This window comes from Schistocerca gregaria, chromosome 1 (genome assembly GCF_023897955.1).
Source record: "Schistocerca gregaria isolate iqSchGreg1 chromosome 1, iqSchGreg1.2, whole genome shotgun sequence".
NCBI classification, from domain to species: Eukaryota; Metazoa; Arthropoda; class Insecta; order Orthoptera; family Acrididae; genus Schistocerca; species Schistocerca gregaria.
This window is the reverse complement of record NC_064920.1, coordinates 635,785,945-635,811,256: the sequence shown is the minus strand read 5'-3', so window position 1 is coordinate 635,811,256 and position 25,312 is coordinate 635,785,945. Positions and strand designations below refer to the sequence as shown.

Here is a 25,312-nt window from a genome sequence, read left to right as displayed (position 1 = left end):
TCCCACAATATGGTACCTTTAATTCTGCACTTCCACCACATGATTTTTTTCCATCAGCAAATCAGCTATTTTTCAATAGTATTTTTCCTGCTAATGACATTCCACTGTACACTATAAAGCAAACTGATGGACAGCTTGTAGAAACAGTAAGTTTATAAGCTGATACATAAAGTAATGTTAAGGCCTGTGAAAGTTTCCTACTTACCACGTTGTTCACCTGAGCTGGTGAGAGCTCTGGTGCAATGAGGGTGGTGACTCCCACCTTGGGACTTGGTGGAGTAATCAGTGTTGGAGGCGGCGGTGAACCAGAGGCAGGTGGGGCCTGACCAGCACATGGGGAGCCCTGTGATGCCCTTCTGGCAGAAATAGGCTGTGGCTGTGAAGTCAAAATATTACACAGAACTAACAACTCAAAATTACATGTTTGATTATGTACTAATGTGCACCACCACAAGATATTTCTGTAAGTGTGAAATGTATCAAATCTTATTCCTATCTAACTCTTACTCTCATCTAATAATACACTAATCAGTGTAAACATTGATAATACAAAAGTTAAGATCTGTTCCCAGCGCAAAAGAGACACTTGCGGGAATGTCATGCTAGCTGCAATAATAACTGCAATATATAATGAAAACTATTGTCATAATTCTAGGGAAAATCCTGTTAACAATTACTTCAACTAATCTATGACATTTCAAATACAGCAAACTCGATTATCACAGCACAAATTATCTTATGTGCCTATTATCCTTGCATACTTTGGCAACCACTGATACAATAAAAAAGCCTGAAGTATTACGGTACGACTAGCATGAATTCTATCGTTTGGAATATACTATTAAACTTCTTCTGAGACCAGAAAATGCAAATCATCTAGTCCTTGAAAGAAGAAAAGAATACAGTATTATGCAAGTGACTCGTCTGCCAGAAGACGGTGGTTGCCCCAATCCTTATGTCAGACATTCATAAATTATTTTTCTGTTGTTTCTCATTTTATCTTCAATAAATGCAGGGACTCTACTTTTGTAACACGTTCATGGCCAATTTCTTGTCTTTATACTTGCGTAGACCTTTCCTAAAAGCTATACCCAATAGTAAAAGAAAATGATTTAGGTTTTCTTCTGGACCAATCCCTTGCAGAATTTTTGCTCTTTGATGATGTGAAATGAAAGCCTTAGTGTTAAATATTACCAGGATGAATGCACTGTTGATCGCACTTCTCTAGCAACCAATAAGTCTCAATAACACTGTAGCTTCTAAAATGAATCACTGACAATGAGTGTTAACATAAGCCAAGTTTCTTGTTGTTGCTGAAGTTATGGACAGTTTGTGTGTCCTACGTGTGCTAGTAAGTTGGCAGAAAAATGCAAATATGCTGTTTTAAATACTGAAAAGAAACTAGAAGTTCTAGATATGTTATAAAAGGATGAATTTACAGTAAAATTATCTCAGGTGTATGGGACGGGCAAATAAGTAGTGAAAGACTTAAATAAAAAGAAAGCTGTTAAAATTTGCAACCAATGCTGACAACCACACTGGAATGCCTGAGAACTTCAAGTCTGCACAAAAGTATAAGCAGCACTACACATTAACACTTCATTAGGGTAGTTTTAAACATCACTAATGGATTCCAGAAATTGCTGCTCTGTGTGAGAAACTTAGTGTTCTAAAGATGCAATTGATGCTTTTTGTAATGAATTCTTTAGTTGTATCGAAGAAAACAATTTTCTCCTGAAACAAATTTACAACTCTGTTGAAACTGGTCTGTATTGGAAGAGGCATGCGAACATGAGCTTAAGCGTCTAAGACTGAGGTGCATGTTACCATATATGTTCTATTAAAGATAGGTAAACTGTTCTTTTGCTTGCAACAGAAATAATCACTCCTCCTCCTTTCTTCATACCTTTACCCCATATCTTTACATGGTTGGCATGTTAATTTAAGGATTTGGCAACGTAGTGGTGGAAGATGGCTGGACATCTTTCTTGTAGTCAAACACAAATAGCCACACATTATTGGCAACAGAGAAAAAAACCTCACACAGTGAAAGGAATAATGAACCTACCACTTCATTACATGGTGTCAACAAGGAACTTGGACAGCTAGTAGTATCTTCAGAGACATTCTCTGTTCATTCCTGCTGTGTGTAAGTATTTGGAGGGAAAAATATTACCCGAAAGAGCTGCTGCTTTACTGGATAACACACTTTGTCATCATACTAAAGACGTACTTGTTTCAGTTGACAGAATGATTTTCATGGATGGAATAAGGTGTGGTCGCAGCTTTGAAACAAAGTTATCGGTTGAATCTCATGAAAGTGCAAGAAGGTTCATACACCCTGTTTTCACAAATTCCTCATCGAGCTCAATGCGATCTGCAGCATTTGCAAGCACGGGAACAAATTGACAATACAGCAAAAGCTCACTTGCAGAAGAAAATTGCAACACACTCTGCTGAAAATGGTTTTGAAACAGTGAGAAATGTGACACTGCTGCTCATCTGACCAATTTTGTGAAACAAATTACAGGTTGCAAATATGTAGATGACATAAACATCTGTAAGTCGTTAAATAATGATGTCTATGGACCAAGATTTGAGCAGTTAAGAGACAAAGTATGTTCTACAGAAATAGTGTATGAAAATGAAGCGATTGAGGAACACGTTATCAAGCACAGTGAAACAACGAAATATGTTGATCTGTTATTAGAAGATGCAGGACAAAACCACTTTCATTGTATCAAAGTTTTGAGTCTCTGGTAAATTAGAACAACTGAATGACAAATAAACCAAATAAAATGGGATAGTTACTTTCTTGAAGTGAACTGAAACTAAGTGATTTGAAACACACAGTATGTTTTAAGAATAATTCGTAGACAAATTGTCAGTTGCCAATGAGTAATGTGTAAATGGCACAAAGTGTTATTGAATGTGACATGTTTTGTAAACAGCATTTTCCAGCAAAAATATGTGTGTTTTGATACATGTATGTTTTTTGGTTATACATCCAGTCTTCAGCCTCATTAAAACCAGGATAACAGGAAGCTTTTCTTAGCAAATGAAACATTAAGGAAACATTCTTCATATAACTTTTTCAGTTCAACACGTTTTATGGGATTATGGAGTGTAGACAATAATATAAAGGTTACTACAAAACACATCTGCAGATGCATGCAGACATGTATTTACCAACATGAGATCATAAACTACTTCCCATTAGACAGTAATGAATACTTCTGTAAGTCAACTTCAGAAATCCTACTGAGAAATAAGGCTCTTTCCACATGCAGTTCACTAACAGCTGTCCTTTGTTGTAGTTACTTAATGTGTACATAATGTTACACAGAAATTAAATTAAAAAATAGCATGTATGGTGTCATCTTGGAACGTCTTCAAATATCAATTAAACAGAAAATCTCTTATTCTCTTCACTGAAGATTTTCTTAATTGTAAGTTAATGCTAAATGACATAGCAGTAACTGTGGACAATAAAAAAATCCTGAATTACAAAAGGCGCAGAATCCATGTTAAACTGTGAGTTCTCCTAAAACTGACTGGTTAAGTCAATTCAGTGGTCAAAGGAAGCCAATGACATACCAACTGCAACAAGGGTTGCTTAATAAAGCAATGTGGTGTTCAAATCAACCTTTGTTTGACAACAGCTTAACTTTTTTTCTTTTTTTTACCTTGGGGAACAATGTGAAATATAATTTATTACGATTGAACATGTAGTGGTACTTCAGTATTTAGGTGCTTATATATCTGACTCACCACTGAAAATAGAGGTATAATGTTTTCAGAAAATTTTGATTTGATTTGCTACACTGTTAATCCACTAGTGTTAGAATGAGTCATTATTTTTAATGTTAGTAGGTGTTAAAATATTGAAACTAAAACAAATTTTAAAAAATGGGAGTAGATATCAGTAATCTGTTTAAGGGTCTTCCAGAGAAGCAGAATGAAAACACTAAACAGTTACTAAAATATGGCTAACAATGTAGGAAAAGAGAGGTACGAAATGAGAACGCACATAATTTAGATTGTTCGTGTAAGTATATGTGCCAGATGGAGAAAGATGTCAAGGACAAATCAGATATGAATAAGATTGTGAGTTTGAATGTAGATATAGTTACATTGAAGTATTCTTCCAGTGACTCAGATATTTGTTACTGACAGACATAACACAGGAGACACATGTGGCATCTATAAATTTATAAAATACAGTATCCGTGAATTAAATTCTAAATTTTCAGACATCTAATAGTATAACCTAATAGCAAGCTCAACGAAAAGACAGACAGAGGAAACACTGCATATTTAATGAGATCAAGGAATTTTCCAGCTTAAAACATTCAGTGTACAAGGTAAATCTGAGGAGAGACTGTAATACCAGCAATATGGTTTAGGGTGTAATTTCTCAAGCTACAGATATCTTCAGTATGTGAGTTGCTTAGTTTATATACAATTTGGTATGTTATCTGGCACCTAATCTAAGTCAATATGTTTGAAGATTTAAAGAATCCCACAGACTGTTCTTTTCCTGTGTCTCACTCATCACATCATCTATCATTCCTTCTAAAATATCAATTTTGTAAATACTGCAATGGAAATGTTGTTTTTGTACAATTTCATGTAAATGCAGAGTCAAATTACGTCTTTAGAATTAGACAGCACGTTTTCACATCTGTTTGCTGTGACAACAGGGTGTGTTAATGATGAAGCAATTTAGCACAAATTAAGCATGGAAAAATAGTGAAGACTTTTGTAAAATCCAGATATTTAACAGCACTGCAGTACTAGTCAGGTTAAAGCTCATAGACAGTCTTTCTCAATACAACTTCCTTCAGGTCTGATTGCTCCAACAGTCCACAGTGAATAACACACACACACACACACACACACACACACACACACACACTTGACAGGTTCTATGAATACAATCATATTCCACTGTGTCCATATGCAAAATTAAATTTGTTGAAAATGTTTACGTCTAACAAAATGTGTGCATTAAACACATTATATGGTGCTGAACCCAAAGTTACAAAGAGAACTGGTAATTAAAGGGGAACTGTAGCAATGTCCTCCTATGGATAACAACAGAGGAGGAAGTTACCTGGTATGATCTAGCTTACTTGCTAAGAACTTTCGTAAACTTGGCTTGGGTTGCAAATAATAACGAACCTAAGTTTAACTGCTATGCACAGGACAACAAAAGTAAAAAACCAAATAACTAAAAAAAATGTTTAATGGTTAATTTGATCTTACTAAAGTACAAAGAAAACTACACGACTGTGTCTAATGTTGAAAAATTCTTCAAATATAAGTGTATGGATCACTAAATAAATAAGTTGTATGTAGATTAATGAAGATATTCAGTTTTAAATTACTACAGTAATTTGTAATATGTCAAATCTTTTAGCCTTGGTAGTACTAATTTTTACTTCAACAATGTAGGAAAAAGTATTTACATCAAGCTTTTGGCCACAGCGTTTATCAGAAAAAGACACACATGCATATCATTCACACACACAAGCCAGCACACCTCATACACAAATGACCGCCAACTAAAACATCTTGGACCAGAAAGAAATAATCACATGGGATGCGAGCAGTAATGTGGAGTGAGCGGGGAAGGGATATTAGTTTATGGGTGGGGAGAGAGACGAACGCTGTCTGCTGGAGTGTGCATGGACTAGACTCCCAACAGGCGCAGTGTCAGGAGGTTGTGGGACAGGCAGGTGGGGGGGAAAAAAGGAGCAATACAGGAGTGGAGCAGGAAAAGATGAGCAGATATGTCTGCATAGGGCTCCAAATAAACAGGGTGGGAGATGAGAATGGGGAGGAGGTGACAGGGTAGAGTGGGCAGAGGGTGTGGGGACAGTATGTCATCATAGGTTGAGGCTGGGATAAATACAGGAGCAGAGAATGTGTGGTAAGGATAGCTCCCATCTGCGCAGTTCAGAAAAACTGATGGTGGAAGGAGGGAGCCATGGCTCAAGTAGTGAAGCAGCCACTGAAATCAAGTGTGTGATGTTCAGCAGCATGTTATGCCACAGGGTTGTCTACTCTGCTCTTGGCCACATTTGACAGTGGCTGTTCATCCTGGTCGACAGCTGATGGCTGCTTGGTGGCCCAGCCACTGATGGGGTAGGATAAACTTGTGACAAGAATGGAATATGAAGTATTTGGTGGGTGGACTGGGAAGGTTTTGCATCTGGGTCTTCCACAGGGCTATGATCCTTGAGGCTAGGGGTTGGGACTGGAGTGGCATAGGGACAGGCTAGGATGTTGGAGGGGTTTGATGAGCGACCGAACACCACTCTAGGAGTGGGAAGTACCTCGGGTAGGATGTGTCTCACTTCAGGGCGTGATGATAGGAAATCAAATCCTTGGTGAAGGATGTGGTTCAGCTGTTCCAGTCCGAGGTGGAAATAGGTGATAAAGGGGACACTCCTTTGTGGTGGTGGTGGGAGGATTGGAGATTTAAGGCAGGTAGGTGGGTTTAATGTGGACAGAGGTGTGGCTGGAGCCATCAAAGACAAGGATATAAACATGTACCAACACTCCTGCCATAGTGGACCTCTTGCTCCATCTATCAGCACCAGTTCAGAAAAGTATCCCTTTTCCTGGCTAAACCCCTGTCCCACATCCTGTTCCTCAAATGCTACAAAAACCATCAATTTCATCCAAACAGCTGTAATTTTTCCTCCTATCTATGTAATTATGTAGTTCTCAATTCGTTCGACCAATCAATCATTCCTAATAGGAAACAAAGTCATAGCTCAGTCACTCAAAATGATTCAGAAATTTTACTTGTTAGAATGGTATCAGGCGTTTTCATATTCCAGAATTGCCTGGCCCTCACAAACCTGGTACTGCAAAAACACATCTCAATGGCACAGGCATCCCAGAACCACCTCTGCTTCTTCCACGAGATACTACTACTCTGCAATCCATACTCCATACATCACAACTCTGAAACTGAATCCATTGCTCCCCAGCACAAGTGCATTCCAGACACCACCTCTATAAGTTATCCAACCGACTGACATCCTACTGACACATTGGAGCACCCCTATCCAACCTCTATTGTACCCACAATGTTCCTCTCGTCCACCTTCCTTAGCAGCTAAACCCTCCTAGATAACCTTTCCGACTTGCCTCATCGCCAAATCCAGGGACCAAACATTCCCATAACAGTGTTGTTAACTTTTCCACAAAAACCTTCAGCTCCACAGAAGTTTCAGTCTCACTCAAAGGGCTCACCTTTAGCCCTACATCTAAATTTAACCATCCTAGACCCATCAAAGATGTGCTCTCCTTTTCCCGATCCCTGCAATGGAAGCAGTTCTTTGCTGCCAATCCCTCCAGACAAACCCACCCTAATTTCAACATTGAACTCTGCCTCTTCCAATTAATACCACCATCCAACCAGGATCCCCCTCCACCCAGCCACCCACTGGTCACCCTTCCAGGGATTCCTTACGTCCTCACCATCCTTCGTCAGGTTCTTTCTTTAGGACACCAACCTTTCAGTAGAAGAAAGTACAGCAATACACAACCTCAAAACAAGTCCTGATCTGTTCATCCTACCTGCAGACAAAAGTTCCACCACTGTTGTTATGTGTTGCAGTGACTACCTAAGCAGGAGCCTCCACTAATCCAACACCTGCTTAAAGCCTTAGGTCCTTCTAAGAAAATCTCCCACAAATCTATTTCCCTCCCCCCTGTGACAGTGCACACCCACCTTCTACATGCTCCCCAAAATCCACAAATCCAACAATCCTAGTCCGCCCACTGCGACTGGTTATTGTGCCCCCGCTGACCAACACTTCCAACCAACTGCCTGTAATCTAGCCTCCCATGTCAGACACCAACCACTTCCTTCACCGACTCTCCGTTTACCTCCTGGATCCCTACTTATCATTGTTGATGCCACCTCCCTATACACCAACATCCCCCATGCCCATGGTCATACTGCCGCTGAAACTATCTTTCCCATGTGATTCACCCAAGATTTATTAGTTATTCTTGTGGTGTAGAAGCAGACTCAGACTCCAACTGTTGCCTGTAAAATACTTGAAATGTAAGAGAAAGAAAACTTCTACAGGATCTTCTCAAATTGGGATACTGCCATTCACATTTGGTCATTCAATGATTGTCTGCGATTGAAATGAGCTCATTTTAGCAGAGAAAACTTGACTGTTTATTGAAGCAGGTTATACAGCAAACATCGACCACCAAATGTTCGGAGTCCTATACAAGCTCATCGTTCATTACAGTTAATCACAGAATCTTTTGATCAAAAATATAAATAAGCGAATTACCTTTCAAAATGCACCAGACTGTATTATGACTGTTACTAAGCCCACAATAATGTTTCATATTGCCTGTGAATCTCAAAAAAATACAAATTATACGCGTCTTCTTGTTATCCTGTCTCGTAACAAAGATGTGTCATATACTGATTTTCTCACATTTATCTGCTTGTCAAGGAATAAATACTTCGCTCGTGCGCGTGAAATGCGCCACCTAGCGATGAACCAATAACAATAGGAAGGTCGTTGAACTAATCAGTTGATCAATTCATGACTCCTAACCGCTAGTATGGGCCAAGGGATGTTATACTCATTCCTCAAACACCTTACTTACTTTATCCTAACCCACAACTACTTCGCATTTGAACGTAAGATATATAACCCTCCTATGCCACCCTCTTGATGGGTGTTCCAGAGAAGACCTTCCTAGCCTCCTCAAACACCAAACCCCCCCGTCTGGTCCAGGTTCATTGACGATATCTTTGTGATCTGGACTCTGAGCCAAGACACCTTATCTTCATTCCTTCACAACCACATCATCATCTCTACCATCCACACCACCTCCCTAACAGCTCCATCTACACCTCTGCCCACATTAAAACCACCAACAGTACCTGCATTTTAACAGCTGTCATCCCTTTCACACCAAAAAATCCCTCCCATAGAGGTTGGCCAACTTGAGAGTGTATCTGCAGTGACAAAAACTCCCTTGCTCCGAATTCTGAGAATCTCACCTAGGCCTTCAAAGACAGGCAGCCCCCCCCCACCCCACCCCGCGCGACCAAGTTCGCAAATAGATCTTCCATACCCATTTCCCTCACACCCCCAATCCTCTGTGCATCCCCAAGAACCAGCCACAAAGGAGTGTCCCCTTTATCACTCAATACCATTCTAGACAGGAATAACTGAACCACATCCATTGCCAGGGCTTTTTGATTACCAATCATCATGCCCTGAAATAACTGACATCCTACCCAAGATACTTTGCATGTCCTTCGCCCAACCAATCTCCACAACATCCTAATCCATCCCTAAGTCACTCCCAATCCCGACCCCTTGCCGGAAGGATCATATACCTGTGGAAGACCCTGATGCAAAACCTGCCCAATCCACCCACCCAGAACTTCCTATTCCAGTCCTGTCACAGGTTTATCCTATCCCATCAGGGGTCGAGCCACCTGTGAAAGCTGCCATGCCATCTAACAGCTCTGTTGTGATCATTGCACAGCTTTTTATATTGGTATGATTATCAGCCATCAAACTGTTGCCAAGAGCAAAGTAGACCACCCTGTAGTATAGCATGCAGCTGAACATAACACACTTGATATCAATGGCTGCTTCACTTCCCAAGCCATCAGGGTCCTTCCCTATCCCACCAGCTTCGCTGAACTGCGCCGATGGGAGTTATCCTTACAGCACGTTCACCGCTCCAGTTATTATCCCGGATTCAACCTACACACCATCTACCCAACATTTTCCACCCCCCTGTCCTGTCACCTCCTCCCTATTCTCGCCTCCCACCCTGTTTATTTGGAGCCCTGTGTCCAACGCATCCACCTGTCTTCCCCACCTTCCTGACCATGTGCCTATTGGCAGTATAGTCCTTACACGCTCGCACCAGATAGCATTCATTTCTACCCCATTCTGCACACTAACATCCCTTCCCTACCCCCTTCAGATTGCTGCTTGCATCCCACCTGATAATTGCATTCCGGACCAAGATGCTGGAGTTGGCAGTCATGTGTGCATGACGAAGGCTGTGGCCGTACGTTTTAATTGTGCCTGTCTGCAACATGATGTGTCTTCTTTATGGTAAGTAGCAATCTGTCTTTTCCTACATTGTTGATATTCCTATCTAGAGTTTCCATAGTTCAAAATTTACTTCAGTGTGCTGCAACAACAAGAAAAGCAAACAAAATTTTACTTATTGTGTGTACATAGTATAGTAGAAAGAAAACATTAAAGTTGTAGGTGATTTAGGGGTATACAGGATGCAAAATTAAGTACCAGAGCTGCCACTACTGCCAGCAACCAATCTCCACACTGGTTGACCATCGAGCTGGACTTAGCTTGGATCACAGATATAAGTACGACACTCCACAATGATTCAACTCTGCACCAGAGTTCAACAATCATAGTGGCTGGCAAATTGTGGCATGCCAGTCTCTTGGCAAACCAGAACCAGATTATTTCAGTAGATGAGACCTCTGGAAAACGTGCTGGCTAAGGCAATTGTCAAACCAAGGTCAGACAGCGAGGGAACCATATGACACAGATCTAAAGATAGGTCACAGTTACCCATCATAACAAGCCAGAAACGTAACGCAACAGCAAACTAAAGCATCACGCCAGGTGCTGGGCCTTTATGATGTCGACGAATACAGTCTTGGCAACAGTTGTTCCACTCGGAGACTCCACACACAGAAATGTTCTTTGTGGTACTGGAAGCTGTCCTCTTGTCATCTGGTGCACCACTGTTGGTGCGCCTCTTTTTGGTGATGTGTAAAGGAAAGTTGCAACAATGGTAGCTGTACTTCAGATATCTTTTACTTACTGTCTGTGTGCATACTTGTCTTGGTGCTATTAAGTCACGAACTTGAGGACATGGCTATACAATCCTCCAAAGCCAAGTGAACAACGTGTCTGTCCTCTCAGGAACTAGACGCACATGGTCACTGTGATTCGGCATGGTGTTGAGCATGACGTGCCTAAACCCATCAATTCCACTGTCGTGATACACGTACCTTCTTACTGAAAAATGATACAACTTAAGATTATAAAATAACATGTCAAATGTAAAGGTACCGACATTGTGTGGGAGTTTTATTTTGCACATAGTGTGCTACACTGAGGAGTGATGCTTGTCTTCCATAAGGGACAGCAGTTGTAGCTACTCCGAGGAGGAAATGCCTGCTCGGGGGTCCAATTATTCCTTGGATCAACAGCCTGTCCTGTAGATACACAGACTTTCACAACACCATTACACTAACAAAGAACGCAAGTTGTCAGAAATTAAAATGAACTTTGGACAAATTACTTTTAGTCTGTATATAGAAAGTTGAAGGGGTTCATGTATGTCACTTATATGGTAAGGAAAAGAATGGATGATCTGTTAACAGTAGTATCACATGTTATTCACTAGCATGTAGTGCAGCAATTCTGGATTTTAAAGCCACCAGAACAAAATCGGACAAGTACTCTGAGAGAAGTCAATAAGAACGACCATTTCACAAAGGTAAAGAACATCATTATCACGCTGAAAGTTACACCCCATCATATTTTCATAACAACTGTGGGATCCCCGCCATTGCTAGCAGCAATACAGTGGAACAATACACTGCAACCTCAATCATTCACAATCCTGCTGCACTTGTATTCCAACAGATGTTGACAGAAATTTCTCCCTCTTTAATGAAGCAATACCATGTCTCTCAAACAACCAACATTCAAATGCAAATTTTGAATGAGAGACCAACTGCGTAATCTTTTCTTATACACAGACTGCAGGTGAAGATGTGTGGTTATGCTGAAATGCTAGTCATCTGCATAAGCAATCATGCCAATTTGATGCCTGTTGTATGCTGCCTTCATGGTGCTGCAATTCTGCAGTGTATATTTCACGACCCACTTCGATCACATAACAGACGGGGAAAGTAGTGGTACGAAATATTTTATGCTCAAGTGGTTGCATATGAATCACCTGTCTGAAAACCACACGAATTTGTTTTGCCACTTTGTGTACTGTTGAGTGAAACAGGCAGTGTTTAAAATAAGGGAATATACGTTTCTGTGTTTCACCATGTTTATTTATTATAAGTAAAAGAAAAAATGTTTAAAGTGTGTAAAGCTAATGAATTCTCAGAATTGAGGGGAAGTGGCACTTTTGACATGGTAGCTATACTGCTGACATTTTTCCATCTAGAGGGACTTCACAATGAAATGAATATCACAGCCGACACAGTCTGATAATCAGTCCATTGCTCGCAGTCAGTGTGTTGAGACCCAACAACTTTTATATACATTTTATACATATGTAGGAGAAACTAGATTCACTTCGGTATTTTATGCATTAATGGAATTTTTTTTAAGTCACTGTATGTAATAAAGGTGGGAGATCGTCATGATACTTTTTCAATTAGAGGCCACATGTCCTATGGATACCCATTATGTGTCTTTAACGTAGTGGTCTCCATTGCCTTCTGCATCCTCATGCTCTTGATCATTGCTGATTCTTACGCCTTTAGAGGCAGTTTCTCACCCTAAAGACAAGAGAGTGCCTTGAACCTATGTCCACCCTCGATGACAAGGCCATTGGCAGAATGAGGGTTACTTCTGATGCCGGAAGTCTATGGCTGCCAATGCTGATTATTAATCAAAATTTAAGCAGCAGTGGGTTATGAATCCGGAACCAAGGACATTTTAATTATTAATCAAAGGCGCTATCCCTAGGCTGATTACAGTGTCATTAAACCGTTCCCCCACCCACCACTATTGTTCATTGTACAGAGTGGTCTATGCTCGAGTGCAAGTAGTGAAGTAATTGAGAAAGAAAAAAGTAGCTCAAAGGCAATACAGTGATAATTATTTATCTTACCTTTTTTCTGGTGTGATGAGAAAACAAGCCAAATCCCCAAGTGTGTGTGTGTGTGTGTGTGTGTGTGTGTGTGTGTGGTGGGACTGCTATGGTTCCCAGTAAACTGAAATGACATTTGTCAAACAAACATTCCTCTCCATTAAGGAAAGGTGTATTTGTTTCTCATCGGTTGTTGGAACAAAATAAAAACAAGTGAAACTGCAAACTATTTCAGCACATTTTGCCAAAAGTACAGGAAGCTAGCTATAAGGTAACATTTAACGTAAAGGCCAAATAACCACACACAATAGCAGAAAAGTCAATTATTCAAAATGACAGTCACAATCGCATTATTCATTTTGCTGCCAACCGGTTTCAACCCGCAATGGGGTTATCTTCAGGGCAATTTACACTATTTGGTCGCTCGCTCTGGAGCTACCAACCGTGCACAGGCAGGGTGACGACTCCAGCGAGGAACCAAATGGTGTAAATTGCCCTGAAGATGACCCCATCACGGGTTGAAACCGACTGGGGGGGGGGGGGGGGGGGGGGAATTTCAATTGTGACTGTCATTTTGAATAATTGTTTGTAAGTAAATTAATCACTGTTTATCTCCATATAACTACGTGGTCAAAAAAAGAGCAGATAAGTTGTTAATGTCCAATTTGAAGAAATGGTAAAAGCAGTTTTTGGTGCAGAATCTGCTACTGAAATTTTAAAAATTCCTCTCCAGCGATATGGAAAACATTTTGAAGGAGAAAATAAAGATACAGTTACTGTGATCGTTTCATAGCTTTGGTTACTGATAACAATTTGACACCAGCACCTACAAGCTTTAATTTGTACACTAAAAGCACTGAAGATGGTCATTATGTGTGAAGATGGTCAATATGTGATCGAAAATCAATTTTGCTGTCAATAAACCATCAAAATTACGGCCAACACTGACATTCCTTCTAATTACATTAGAATTACTACTTACGTATCTTCTTTAGGTTATTCGTTGGTACTTGAATATGTGATTATGTCAGAAAATTAGTAGTGATTAATAAATCATTTTGTCACAGCTCTTCAACATTTGAAATGTATCATCACAGCTGTGGCCGCCCCTCATATTAAGTCATCTGTAGTCACAAAATCATTCTACTTTATTTTTCCCCAATTTTGACCTAATGTATCACAAAAATGACACATCCCTGAAATTTTGTGTTCAGCACAAAAGTTGTGCATCCAAACCAAATTACATCCTTTGAATTACTATTAGCTTCATTTTTAAAAGCCTTAAATTTGACAAAGTGCCAAAATGCTCACAAGATACTTTGCACCTCTTCTCAGCAAGACCTTGTAAAATTACAACTGGTTCGTATGCTGAGTTCAAATTTTGAACAGTTTCGTTTTTTTTTTTCTATAGCGAACAGAAGTTCAAGATTTCACTCAGATTGCAGATGTGCAATCAGAAAGTGTGTCACATTTGTTGTTTGCAAGTAAGCAGATATACTGTTACAGTGTATACCGGTAGAACGTTTAAGGAGCACTTTCCAAGATACCTTTCACCAAAAAATTCAATAACAAATTTTGGTTCGCACTACTACATAAAACAATTATATTTAGAAACTCTACATAATTAGCTGCAAATTAGTTGTTTTATGAATTATATTATACCTAAAGCACTTATCCATAGGACTATTACTTACCGAGGGAAGTGGTGGTGAACCAAGACGAGGTGCTTTGGAGACAGGTGATGCACAGCTTGTAGTAATTGTGACCCCAATTTTACCCGACTCCTGGGACAGTACTTCTGCCTTTCGTTTTGTGCCAGTGTCACATCGAGGTGGCGTGGCAATTGCATCTTCCACAGTTGCAGCAGTGTTTGTCTCTACTGCATCCTGAACTGCAGGTGTGGGAATTGGAGTATGAGGACGTGTGGTCTTTACTTGGGTAATTACTGGTGGTTCGGACACTTCTCCGGGTTCACTGGCTGCTTCATTCAAATCTCCAGCAGTTACTGTTGGTTCGGGATCCACAGTGTCCACAGGTACAGGCTCTGAATATTGGGCAATACTAGTTAAATATTTGCTAATGCAATTAAATCATCAAAATAGGAATATGGATATATTTAGTACATATTTAAGATAGTGAGAGACACAATACTGAGGCATAAAAGTGGCTAAGTCCAAACATTTTCTGTTCAATAAGGCCCACAGCTTTCACAATGAAAAAAATATGTAACTCACCACTTTAATCTAAGAACATAAAAGCTCTTGTCCAGCTTGAGACTAGAAACAGTTCTACACCTACATCTACACTCTGCAAGACACTTCACAGTGCGTGGTGAACAGTACTTCTGACACAAATACCTGATTCCCCTTCCCTGTTCCATTCATTAATGGTGCATAGGAAAAACTATTGTTGGTATACCTCTTCATTAGCTCTAATTTCTCGGATTTTCTCATTAGGGTCATTTTGCGAGACATATGTGAGAGGAAGTAACATATTGCCTGACTTTTCCTGAAACGCACACTCTCAGGATTTCAGTAGTGAACCAGTTCATGATGCACAATGTCTATCTTACAGAGTCTGTCACTGGGGTTTGTTGAGCTCTGTAACGCTCTCACATTGATTAAATGACCCTGGGACGCAATGCATTGCTCTTTGTTCGATCTTCTATATCTCTTCTATTAGTCCAACCTGGTAAGCATCGCAGAATGACGAGGAACACTCAACAACTGACCAAACTTATTTTGATGCCACTTCTTTCAGGGATGACTTACATTTCCTTCAGATTCTTCATCTGAATCTCAGTCTAGCAGATCTGTTTTTCCTACTGATTAGTTTGTGTGTACCACATTTCATTGCTACCGACTGTTACTCTTAGATATTTTATGGAAGATGCTGTTTCCAGCAATCTGTCATAATAGTGTAGTTCTACAGTAATGGAGTTTTTCTCCTATGTGTGTGCAATATGTTACATCTATTTACATTCAGGGTTAACAGCCAGTCTCTGCACCACTCGTAAATCCTCTGCAGGTCCTTTTGCAAATTGCTGCAGTCTTCTGGTGTTGCTAAGCTCCTGCAGATAACAGCATCGTCTGTGTATAGCCTTATGAAGCTTCTGACATTTTTTACTAGATCGTTTATAACAGCAACATTCCTTCCACACTTCCTCGGGGTAGTCCTGAAATTGTCTTTACATCTGTTCATTGAGGTCCAATAAGAATGTGTTGAGCTCTCTCTGCAAAGAAGTTTTGAATACAGTTGCTAATCTGGTCCAATAGTCGATAATCTCATAATTTTTTCACGAAACAGCAGAGCAGGACGGTGTCAAATGCCTTCTTGAAGTCTAGGAACATGACAACAACCCGAGTGGTGATGTCTGCAGCACTGCGGACCCCATAAAGGAACAGAGTGAGCTGAGTTTCACAAGATCTCGGCTTGAGATATCCATGTTAATTTTATGAGAGAGGATTTTCTTTCTCCAAAATCGTCATAAAAGCTTGTTCCACAACTCTGTAACAGACCGACATAAGCGGTACAGGCCTACAATTAGGTGCAACTGTATTATGACCCTTCTTGATAATGGGAATAACCTGCACTTTTTCAGTCACTAGGTACCCTTCATTGCTCCAGTGATTTATAAGAAACTGCTGCTACTAGGGATCAAGTTCTTTCGCATAATCTCTGTACGATCTTACAGATACTTCATCTGGTCTTGATGCCTTTCCACTACCAAGTGATTATAGTTGCTTTCCTATTCTGTAATCACTTATCAAAATATCTGGCTTTCATGTTCATACAGTGATTGAAAGCAGCAACCACATTACGATCTTCTGCAGTAAAACAATTGCAGAAGATAAAATTTAGAATTTCAGCCTCTCTCTGTCATCTTCCATTTCGGTGCCAGTATGATTCATGAGTGACTGAAGAGATTATATAATCTGATTACTGATTTTACATACGACAAAAAACTCTTTAACAGTTTTTGGTCAGATGAGATGGCACAATTTTACTTTTAAAGTCATTGAACACTTCTCCCATATGAAACTTCCTGGCAGATTAAAACTGTGTGCCCGACCGAGAATCGTACTCAGGACCTTTGCCTTTCGCGGGCAAGTGCTCGACCAACTGAGCTACCGAAGCACGACTCACGCCCGGTACTCACAGCTTTACTTCTGCCACCAGTACCTCGTCTCCTACCTTCCAAACTTTACAGAAGCTCTCCTGCGAACCTTGCAGAACTAGCACTCCTGAAAGAAAGGATATTGCGGAGACATGGCTTAGCCACAGCCTGGGGGATGTTTCCACAATGAGAATTTTCACTCTGCAGTGGAGTGTCGGAGTGTGCGCTGATATGAAATTTCCTGGCTGATTAAAACTGTGTGCCCGACCGAGACTCGAACTTGGGACCTTTGCCTTTCACAGGCAAGTGCTCTACCAAACGTTCGCAGGAGAGCTTCTGTAAAGTTTGGAAGGTAGGAGACGAGGTACTGGCAGAAGTAAAACTGTGAGTACCGGGCGTGAGTCATGCTTCGGTAGCTCAGTTAGTAGAGCACTTGCCCGCGAAAGGCAAAGGTCCCGAGTTCGAGTCTCGGTCGGGCACACAGTTTTAATCTGCCAGGAAGTTTCATATCAGCGCACACTCCGCTGCAGAGTGAAAATCTCATTCTGGACTTCTCCCATAGTTTCCTTTATGCTCATTTTTGCTTCATTCAGCTTATGTTTGTCAGATAGGTTTTGACTTCTCTGGAATCTGTGGTGAAGCTCTCTTTGTTTAGGAAGCAGTTTTATATAACACAGTTATTAAACCTAGTCTACGGCATACTGAACAATGCTTTTTTTTTTTGTGCTTTATATCTTTGTTCTCAGCATCAAATATTTGATGTTGACTACTAAGATACTCAGCAATTTGTTTCCTGTCACTCTTGCTCATCAAAAATACTTTCCTACATTTCATAACAATCCATGTAATACCCACATCATTGATGCAATCACTGCCTTATGATCACTCTGCGTTAACTGATTCTAAAAGTTCAGAGAGAAGGTCTAAGACTTTATCTTCATGAGTTGGTTCTCTCACTATCTGCTTGAAGCAATTTTTGTATTAGACATTCAGAATAATGCCACATGTAACTCAGTCTCTGGCGCCATTTTTGGTCACATGACTCTCCTTTTCTGTGTGGCAAGATGATGTCAGCCCTATTACAGTAGCATCATCATCAGGAAACTTATTCACAAAATTCTGTGAGTTCTTCCTGGGCACGCTGTCTATAAAAGCATCCACTATCGTTTTTGATCTACCGACTTCACCAAGATTTATTGACATTCAGAAACCATAATAACATTAGTAGATATTACAGAATTCTTCCCTGCAATAAAAACACCACCACTTTTGGCACTTAACCTACCATTACGATGAATATTCTAATTTGAATTTAGAATTTTGCTTCCACTCACCTCCAGTCTCAACCAACCTGTTCCTGACACTGTTTGTGCATTATAACTTTCAATAAGAGATTCTAATACAGGGATCCTTCCTAGGATGCCCCAACAGTTTATTAATATTACATTAAACTTTTCTACATCCAATATGCGAGGAAGAACATTTTCTGAGACCATTGTGGCTGGTGTATCTTCGATTTTGGCTGGCAATTTGTCTATGATCACAAGAGGCAAAGGGAGGTGTGGAGGTTCACCAGAGGACTACGATTGACTCTTGATATGATGCTACAATTCTAACTTTTTTATTATTATTATTTATCCCTCTTAGAGCAGAAACAAAACCATACAACAATTCAGTACAATGACCCAAAAACCAGCATTTCTATCATTTTACACTTTACTTCCCTAAAATAATATTGTGCAGATCTGTTTTGGTTTTTGCAAAACAGGAACATCAAAAATTACTGCACAGGGCATAACTCTCCCAAAAAAATTTCGAGTTTTGCTGGTGACAGTAGTGTTATTCACCAAATGACTAGCATTAGCAATTTGAGCAGTTACCTTTCTCAACATTTACCAAAACAATCCCAAAAGACAAACTCTATTTCATTTTATGACTGTTAGAGTGATTATATGTTATCCATATCTTAAGAAAAGCCAGTTGACAACTGTATAAGTTATTATACATTATGAAGACAAAATGTGATCCTCTAGCTACAGAAATCTGTATTGACAGATTCTGTACCAATAATAAGAAAAACTGCCCACATTTTTAACCCTGTATGTCACCACATTTCGTTACATCTGTAATTCTTCATACTAGCAATGCAATGTCAATTTAGAGTGAACTTCTGTTACGACATCACACAACTGATACTTTATGCCGCATATCGTGCAGACTGACTTCACAATGGGATAGTATTGCAACTACTTCTGCAACATAATCTATGTTCTCCTTGGTTTATATAAGGTAACCAAATTGACAACCACGACAGACCCTCCAAGCGTACCATAGGAAATTCATTCTTTCAGTATTATTCCAAAGTATCTATATCAATATTAAAACGGCTGAGTGGCCACGCGGAACATTAACTCAACTGCTCCTCATTCTTGGATTCCAAGTACCAATTGCAATCAGCTCTTCTGCAGAGATCGTCATGCTTTTAAGACAAAATCTTAGGCAGCTCCAAGGGTGTCTGTTCCCCATGTAAGCAACAGCCAGAATGATTCCTGGCAGTAGCTCTAAAATGCCTTTGGGAGTGGTGACACCACTGTAATCAAAGCTCCTGAATAAGGTTCAGAGTAGCCAACCCTGAAGGCTTTCAGCCTTCGCCCCTGGTATATCCCTTTACTAGTTCACACACAATGATAAACACTGACGCAGATGTCACTACCCCAGGGAGTATCCTGTCTCCCGTCACCAAGAGTGGCGCACTGAGGCCTTCGGATTCTGGGGAGCCTGACGTCATCATGCACGGAAAGTCAGAGTTCCCTAAAATCACCACCTGATTGAGACCCAAAACTATCACACACTTTGGAACTATCAATATTCAAACCCGCTGTAAAACCGGAAAACTCAAGCAATTGACTAATATCCTGAATAAAGCAAAATTTCAAGACTGGCTGTCCAAGAAACCAGATTCACTGATGATACGGCTTTTCAGTCGGAAGGTTATAAAATAATTAAAGAGAAGCCAGCGTCTAAAAACACACATGGCACCAGCGTTTTTGGAACAGCCTTTTTAATAAGACGTGATAAGATGGATTCTGTCATATGATTCACATGAGCTAGGAAATGCATCTCTGTGTTACTCCTAAGACGCAGCAAACAAGGGATACTCTACTGTAAATGCACACGCTCCAATTCATGATGAAAACAAGAAGCCTGAAAAGGTCCAAAGTTTGACAGATGCTAGAAGATGGGATCAGTAAGATCCCCAATCACCATGCCAAACTACTGGTAGGTGACTTCCAGGCTCAACTGGGAAAAGAACAACAGCATCAAGACATACTGGGGCCTTAGACAACACACAGACAAACAAATGCTAACGGCAAACACTTAATTGAACTGTGTAGATTGTATCAATTGAAGATCATATCCACAGTATTCCCCAGAAAGGCAAGATACCAGACCACTTGGCAGTCACCAAACGCTACTATTAGGTCATTTCAAGTCGATCATGTTGGAATCAGTGTACAGAGCAGGAAAGACATCACGAATGTCAGAGTACACAAAGGTTGGAATGTTGATTCTGACCATTTCTTCACGCAAATAAAGACCCGAATACTACCCAATCAAAAGGTACCTCCTACCACAATCCCACCAAGGACTGATCCCCAATTCTTTACAGAGAATGAAGAACGCTTTAAAATGGACATCATGCAAAAATGAATGAAAGACTGGAACCAACTGAGGTCCTTTGTAAACAAGGCGACCAATAACCTCAGACAACCTAGAAGGAAGCGAAGTCATAGGTGGTGGAATTCTGAATGTGACTTCACAGTTGCTAAGTGTGCCACAGCCTGGAGGAAGTGGAACTTGACTAAACGACAAAGACTGGGAGAATTTCACAATGGTGTGAAAATTGACAAGAAAGACTATCAGGTGTGTGAAGAGATCTTACGGTTGATCAAGACTGGAAAAGTTGGATGAGGAATTTGAAATGTACAACACCAGAAACTTTTATCGGGCCTTCAGAGGGGAATCCTCAGGGTATAAACCACAATGCCTTCACTTTAAGAATACAGCCAGGGAGCTGGTCAGTAATAACCGCGAAAACGTGGATCTTTTGGCAAACTATTTTGAGCAATTGCTTAATTGTCAAGAGCCCACGGAAAGACTGCCTGTTGAAAATGCTCAAGTGATGCTCTTACCATCTAACCCACCAACTATACAGCAAGTTGTTAATGTCATCAACCATCTTAAGAACGGAGCACCCAGGGAAGATGGCATTGTTGCAGAAGCTCTGAAAGCAAGTGGAAATATGATCATAGAGGCTCTACAACGGATCTTGGTCGACTGTTGGGAGGCTGGTAGGATCCCTGATGACTGGAAATCAGCTATCTTACACCTTTTACATAAGAAAGGCAATCTCAGCAACTACCAGGGGATTTCTCTGCTGCCAATAGGATGCAAAGTGCTCGCCAAGATTTTAATGGACAATGTAGAAAGTCAAGATGATCAAACAATTGGTGAATATAAAGGAGGATTTCGACGCAGAAGGTCCTGTACTGAGCAGGTCTCCAATTAAAACAAAATAGGAGTACAAACTTCACCGTGGTTTTCTTAGACTTTATGACAGCTTATGATTCCATCTACCGCCAAACACTCTTCCTAGTACTCCAAGAACGAGGTGTGGATTACAACGCACAGACTTTCACAGACACAACCTCTAAGGTGAAGCGCAGGAAAGAACTATCTTGGAGTTTCAACATCCAAACGGGAGTACGACAAGGTGATTGTCTATAACCCATTCTGTTTAATCTGGTGCTTAAAAAGTCATCAAAACCTGGGAAAGTATGCACAGGAATCTAGGAATCAAACCAGTTACCATTGGAGTCAGGATCCGAAGAAACGAGATAAGGTGCCTTGTTTTCACAGATGACATTGCAATCTTAACCAGCAACTCTAAGGATGCTGTCATTGCTGTCCAATTTTTGTAACCCTGACTTCACTGCTATCTCATGCATACAGCAGTGAAGTCAGGGTTACAAAAATTGTATAACAAGACCAAATACTTTGAGAAGTGGCACTATAGTAACACCCCTTTGACGACTATACATATAATGATTGGGAAGGTAAATTGGCTTTCTCCAGGTCATCCATCATTAACAAGAAAATATTTCAACCTAAATTTGAGTAAAATCTTTATTAATCAGACTTATATTATTCCCTTTTTGATTTACGATTATACATCCCATTAAAACAGAATGCGGTAAGGTAGAGATAGTTTTGGCAGATGAGTTAAGTGAACTAGATTCATCGTTCAACCCACAAGAAAGTCTGCGTTTCTCTCCATGGACAAGTTCATAGATCAATGCAATGATTTTGCCTCAAACTCGCAACATTAGTGATAATACACAGATAGTGACTTTCAATGACGAAATGTGGAATGGACGAGAGGCTAGACCGTCAGCGCCATTGTTAACATCAATGTCAGAACTGAATAAGAGACAAATTCAGCAACGTGACACAAATCGGACATAGGAGACTGATAAACTGCGCCGACTGTTAAGAGTTATTTGCAGACATGAAACGGGACGTTAGTCAGAAAATTGACGTATTAAACCATACTATGACCAAAAATTTTGAACAAATGACAAAACAGATGACAGAATTAAATACCACCACTCAACAGCTCAGCCAGCGATTTGAGACATTGTCCAACCGAGTCACTAAACAGGAAGAAACTTTGGTTACATTCACACATGAAACAAAAAACAATATCACCCGATGTGAGAATCAGTTAACTCACATAGTTAATGTGCAGCAGGAAGTGAACATCCATGTGGAAGAGTTAGCTCAGGCCCACACTTCAGCTAGCTCCACCCAAGAAAAGCTGACTGAAGAAGTAGGAAATATTACACAACAGCTCACAATGGTAGTACTTCAACAAACTCACCTCAAAGAAAAGATAGAAAAATTAGAAGACTGCGCGGACCTCGCGTCACTAAACAATGACACCAACAAGGCCAAAAGAATTGTATATGAATGTAAATTGTGCGACGACTATCTGGACCAAAAACTTGAAACAATTAGACAGAACATACTTTCAAAAACAAAGACACATGTTAAAGACGAGACAAAACACACAGAAGATGAAGTGACAAAATTACGAGACAATGTTGTGCCATATTTGGCGATTGGTGCAAACGTATCGTCAGGAAACAACAGAAAAGCTAAAACCACGGCAAATGACACAGACAGAACACCTATTGTGGAATCACCCATTTCCAATCAAAATTACAATGTGCCACTTTCTTTTCCACCAAACGAACAATATTACGATACAATACCTAGAGTAGCAAGTGACACAAATCACATCAATACAGTTATGCCAACCGGCATGGCCGATGACACGTTTGTAAGGCATGGGTATTTCCAGACATTTTTCAGTGAGGACAAGCATCAAGTCCACCCTATTGTGTTTATTAGATCATTTGACGGTGTTTTTCCACATAGTTGGTCAGAAGTCGATAAAATCAGATACATCACCAATCTCATGGGAGGACGAGCAGCTAAGTGGGGCGCCTCTATGAAAAGGCGATGCCTTACGTTTGAACATTTTGAACAAGCCTTCCTCGACGAATTCTGGTCCGAAAATGAGCAACAGAGTCTAAGGAAAGAAGTGTGCAACCTCGAGACCTATGACCCTAAAAAAGAGAGATTACGACAATACTTTGAGAGGTACGTAGACAAGACACTGTACTGGTCCGAACCAGCCAACTTGCCAGCGATAATTGACACTTTAAAGAGCCACTTACCCTTTCCATACCGAGAGAGATTAATAGGAATACCAGAGAATGACATTAAGACTTTCTTAAACTTCTTAGAGCAAATGGACGTAGTTTACAGAGGCGATTCACGCCATTCAAATTTTACTCATATTAGCAACCAAAATCGGCACCCACCCCAAAGGAACCGTAGTGATGGTGGTTGGCGGAACCATCCTTCCGCGCCGCGACACAATACGATGCCTGCACGCGAAACATATTCAAATGGAAATGTGTATAACGGCAGGAACAACCGAAGAAATTCGTGGAATAATAATAACAACAATAATTATTACCCATATCAAAATGGTAACTACATGCAAAATGAAAACCATATACAGTACAACAACAACCGCAATAGGAGACATGAGAATAATCGGTACAACCCGGGTTACTTTGCTCAGAAACGCCACAAGGACCACCCCACCAATAGCTTTTCTGAATCACGAAGTCCGATAGCTTTAATGTAATTCGAAGTCTGATTTGCCTTTCATTCTTTCCCTTTTTCACGGTCATTAACGATTTTAAAATCTCCTTTTTATTCACCATTTCTTCCCATATTTTCAACCTTTTCTTCTCTTTTTCTTTTTTATTAGCCACTACTGTGTGTGTGTGTGTGTGTGTGTGTGTGTGTGTGTGTGTGTGTGTGTGTGTGTAATTTTTTGTTTAATAAATATATGTTTATCTGTGTGTGTGTGTGTGTGTGTGTGTGTGTGTGTGTGTGTGTTATTTGCAGTGTGCAAACCCCACATTCCATTGAGGCCTGTTATTAATTTCATGAATGCACCAACATACCATGTGGCAAAACACATTAACAAAATCATAATGCAACATTATGAAATGAAAAACAGCAGAACAGTGAAAAACACAAATGAACTCTTAACACAAATGTACACATCCCAAAAACAGCATCACTCATCTCTTTTGACGTAGAGAACATGTACACCTCGATATCCACTGCAGACACAATAAAACTAATTGAAGAAAACTTACTGACATACAATAAACTATCTGCAGACAATATTCATAAAATAACAAAAACCCTCAAAGCAATCACATCCCAAAATTACTTCCAATTTGAAAAGGAATTTTACTTACAAGATGGGCTTCCAATGGGATCCCCAATCTTAGGAACACTGGCAAACATATTCATCAACCACATAGAAAACACAAACTTTAATACAGTCATCACAAAGAAAGGATACAAAATTGGTTACTGATACAGATCTGTGGATGACAATCTGTATGGTAGATGAACCAACAGAGAAAATTGATAAACTTCACACAGATGTAAACAACATACATAAAAATATTCAATTTACCATGGAAACTTGGATATAACATAACTTGGATATAACAATAAAGAGAGAGAACAACACACACCCACATTTGACATCTTCAGAAAGTCAACAGCCACAGACATAATCATACATCCTTCATCCAAACAAACGCAAAATCAAAAATTAGCGGCCCTATGACACGTTACACA

The 25,312-nt window shown here is 40.0% G+C and overlaps 1 protein-coding gene across 2 annotated transcripts in view; it reads right to left on the bottom strand.

Moving 5' to 3' along the window:
- The window catches only part of LOC126360305 (polycomb group protein Pc-like), a 69,085-nt gene that overhangs the window by 7,708 nt on the left and 36,065 nt on the right, over positions 1 to 25,312 (bottom strand). For both annotated transcript variants that reach the window (XM_050007699.1, XM_050007698.1), the window contains 2 exons: positions 14,589 to 14,938; positions 206 to 376 (listed from right to left, as the gene is read on the bottom strand). In XM_050007699.1, the coding sequence (XP_049863656.1) occupies positions 206 to 376; positions 14,589 to 14,938 (521 nt within the window). The remainder of the gene's footprint in view (positions 1 to 205; positions 377 to 14,588; positions 14,939 to 25,312) is intronic.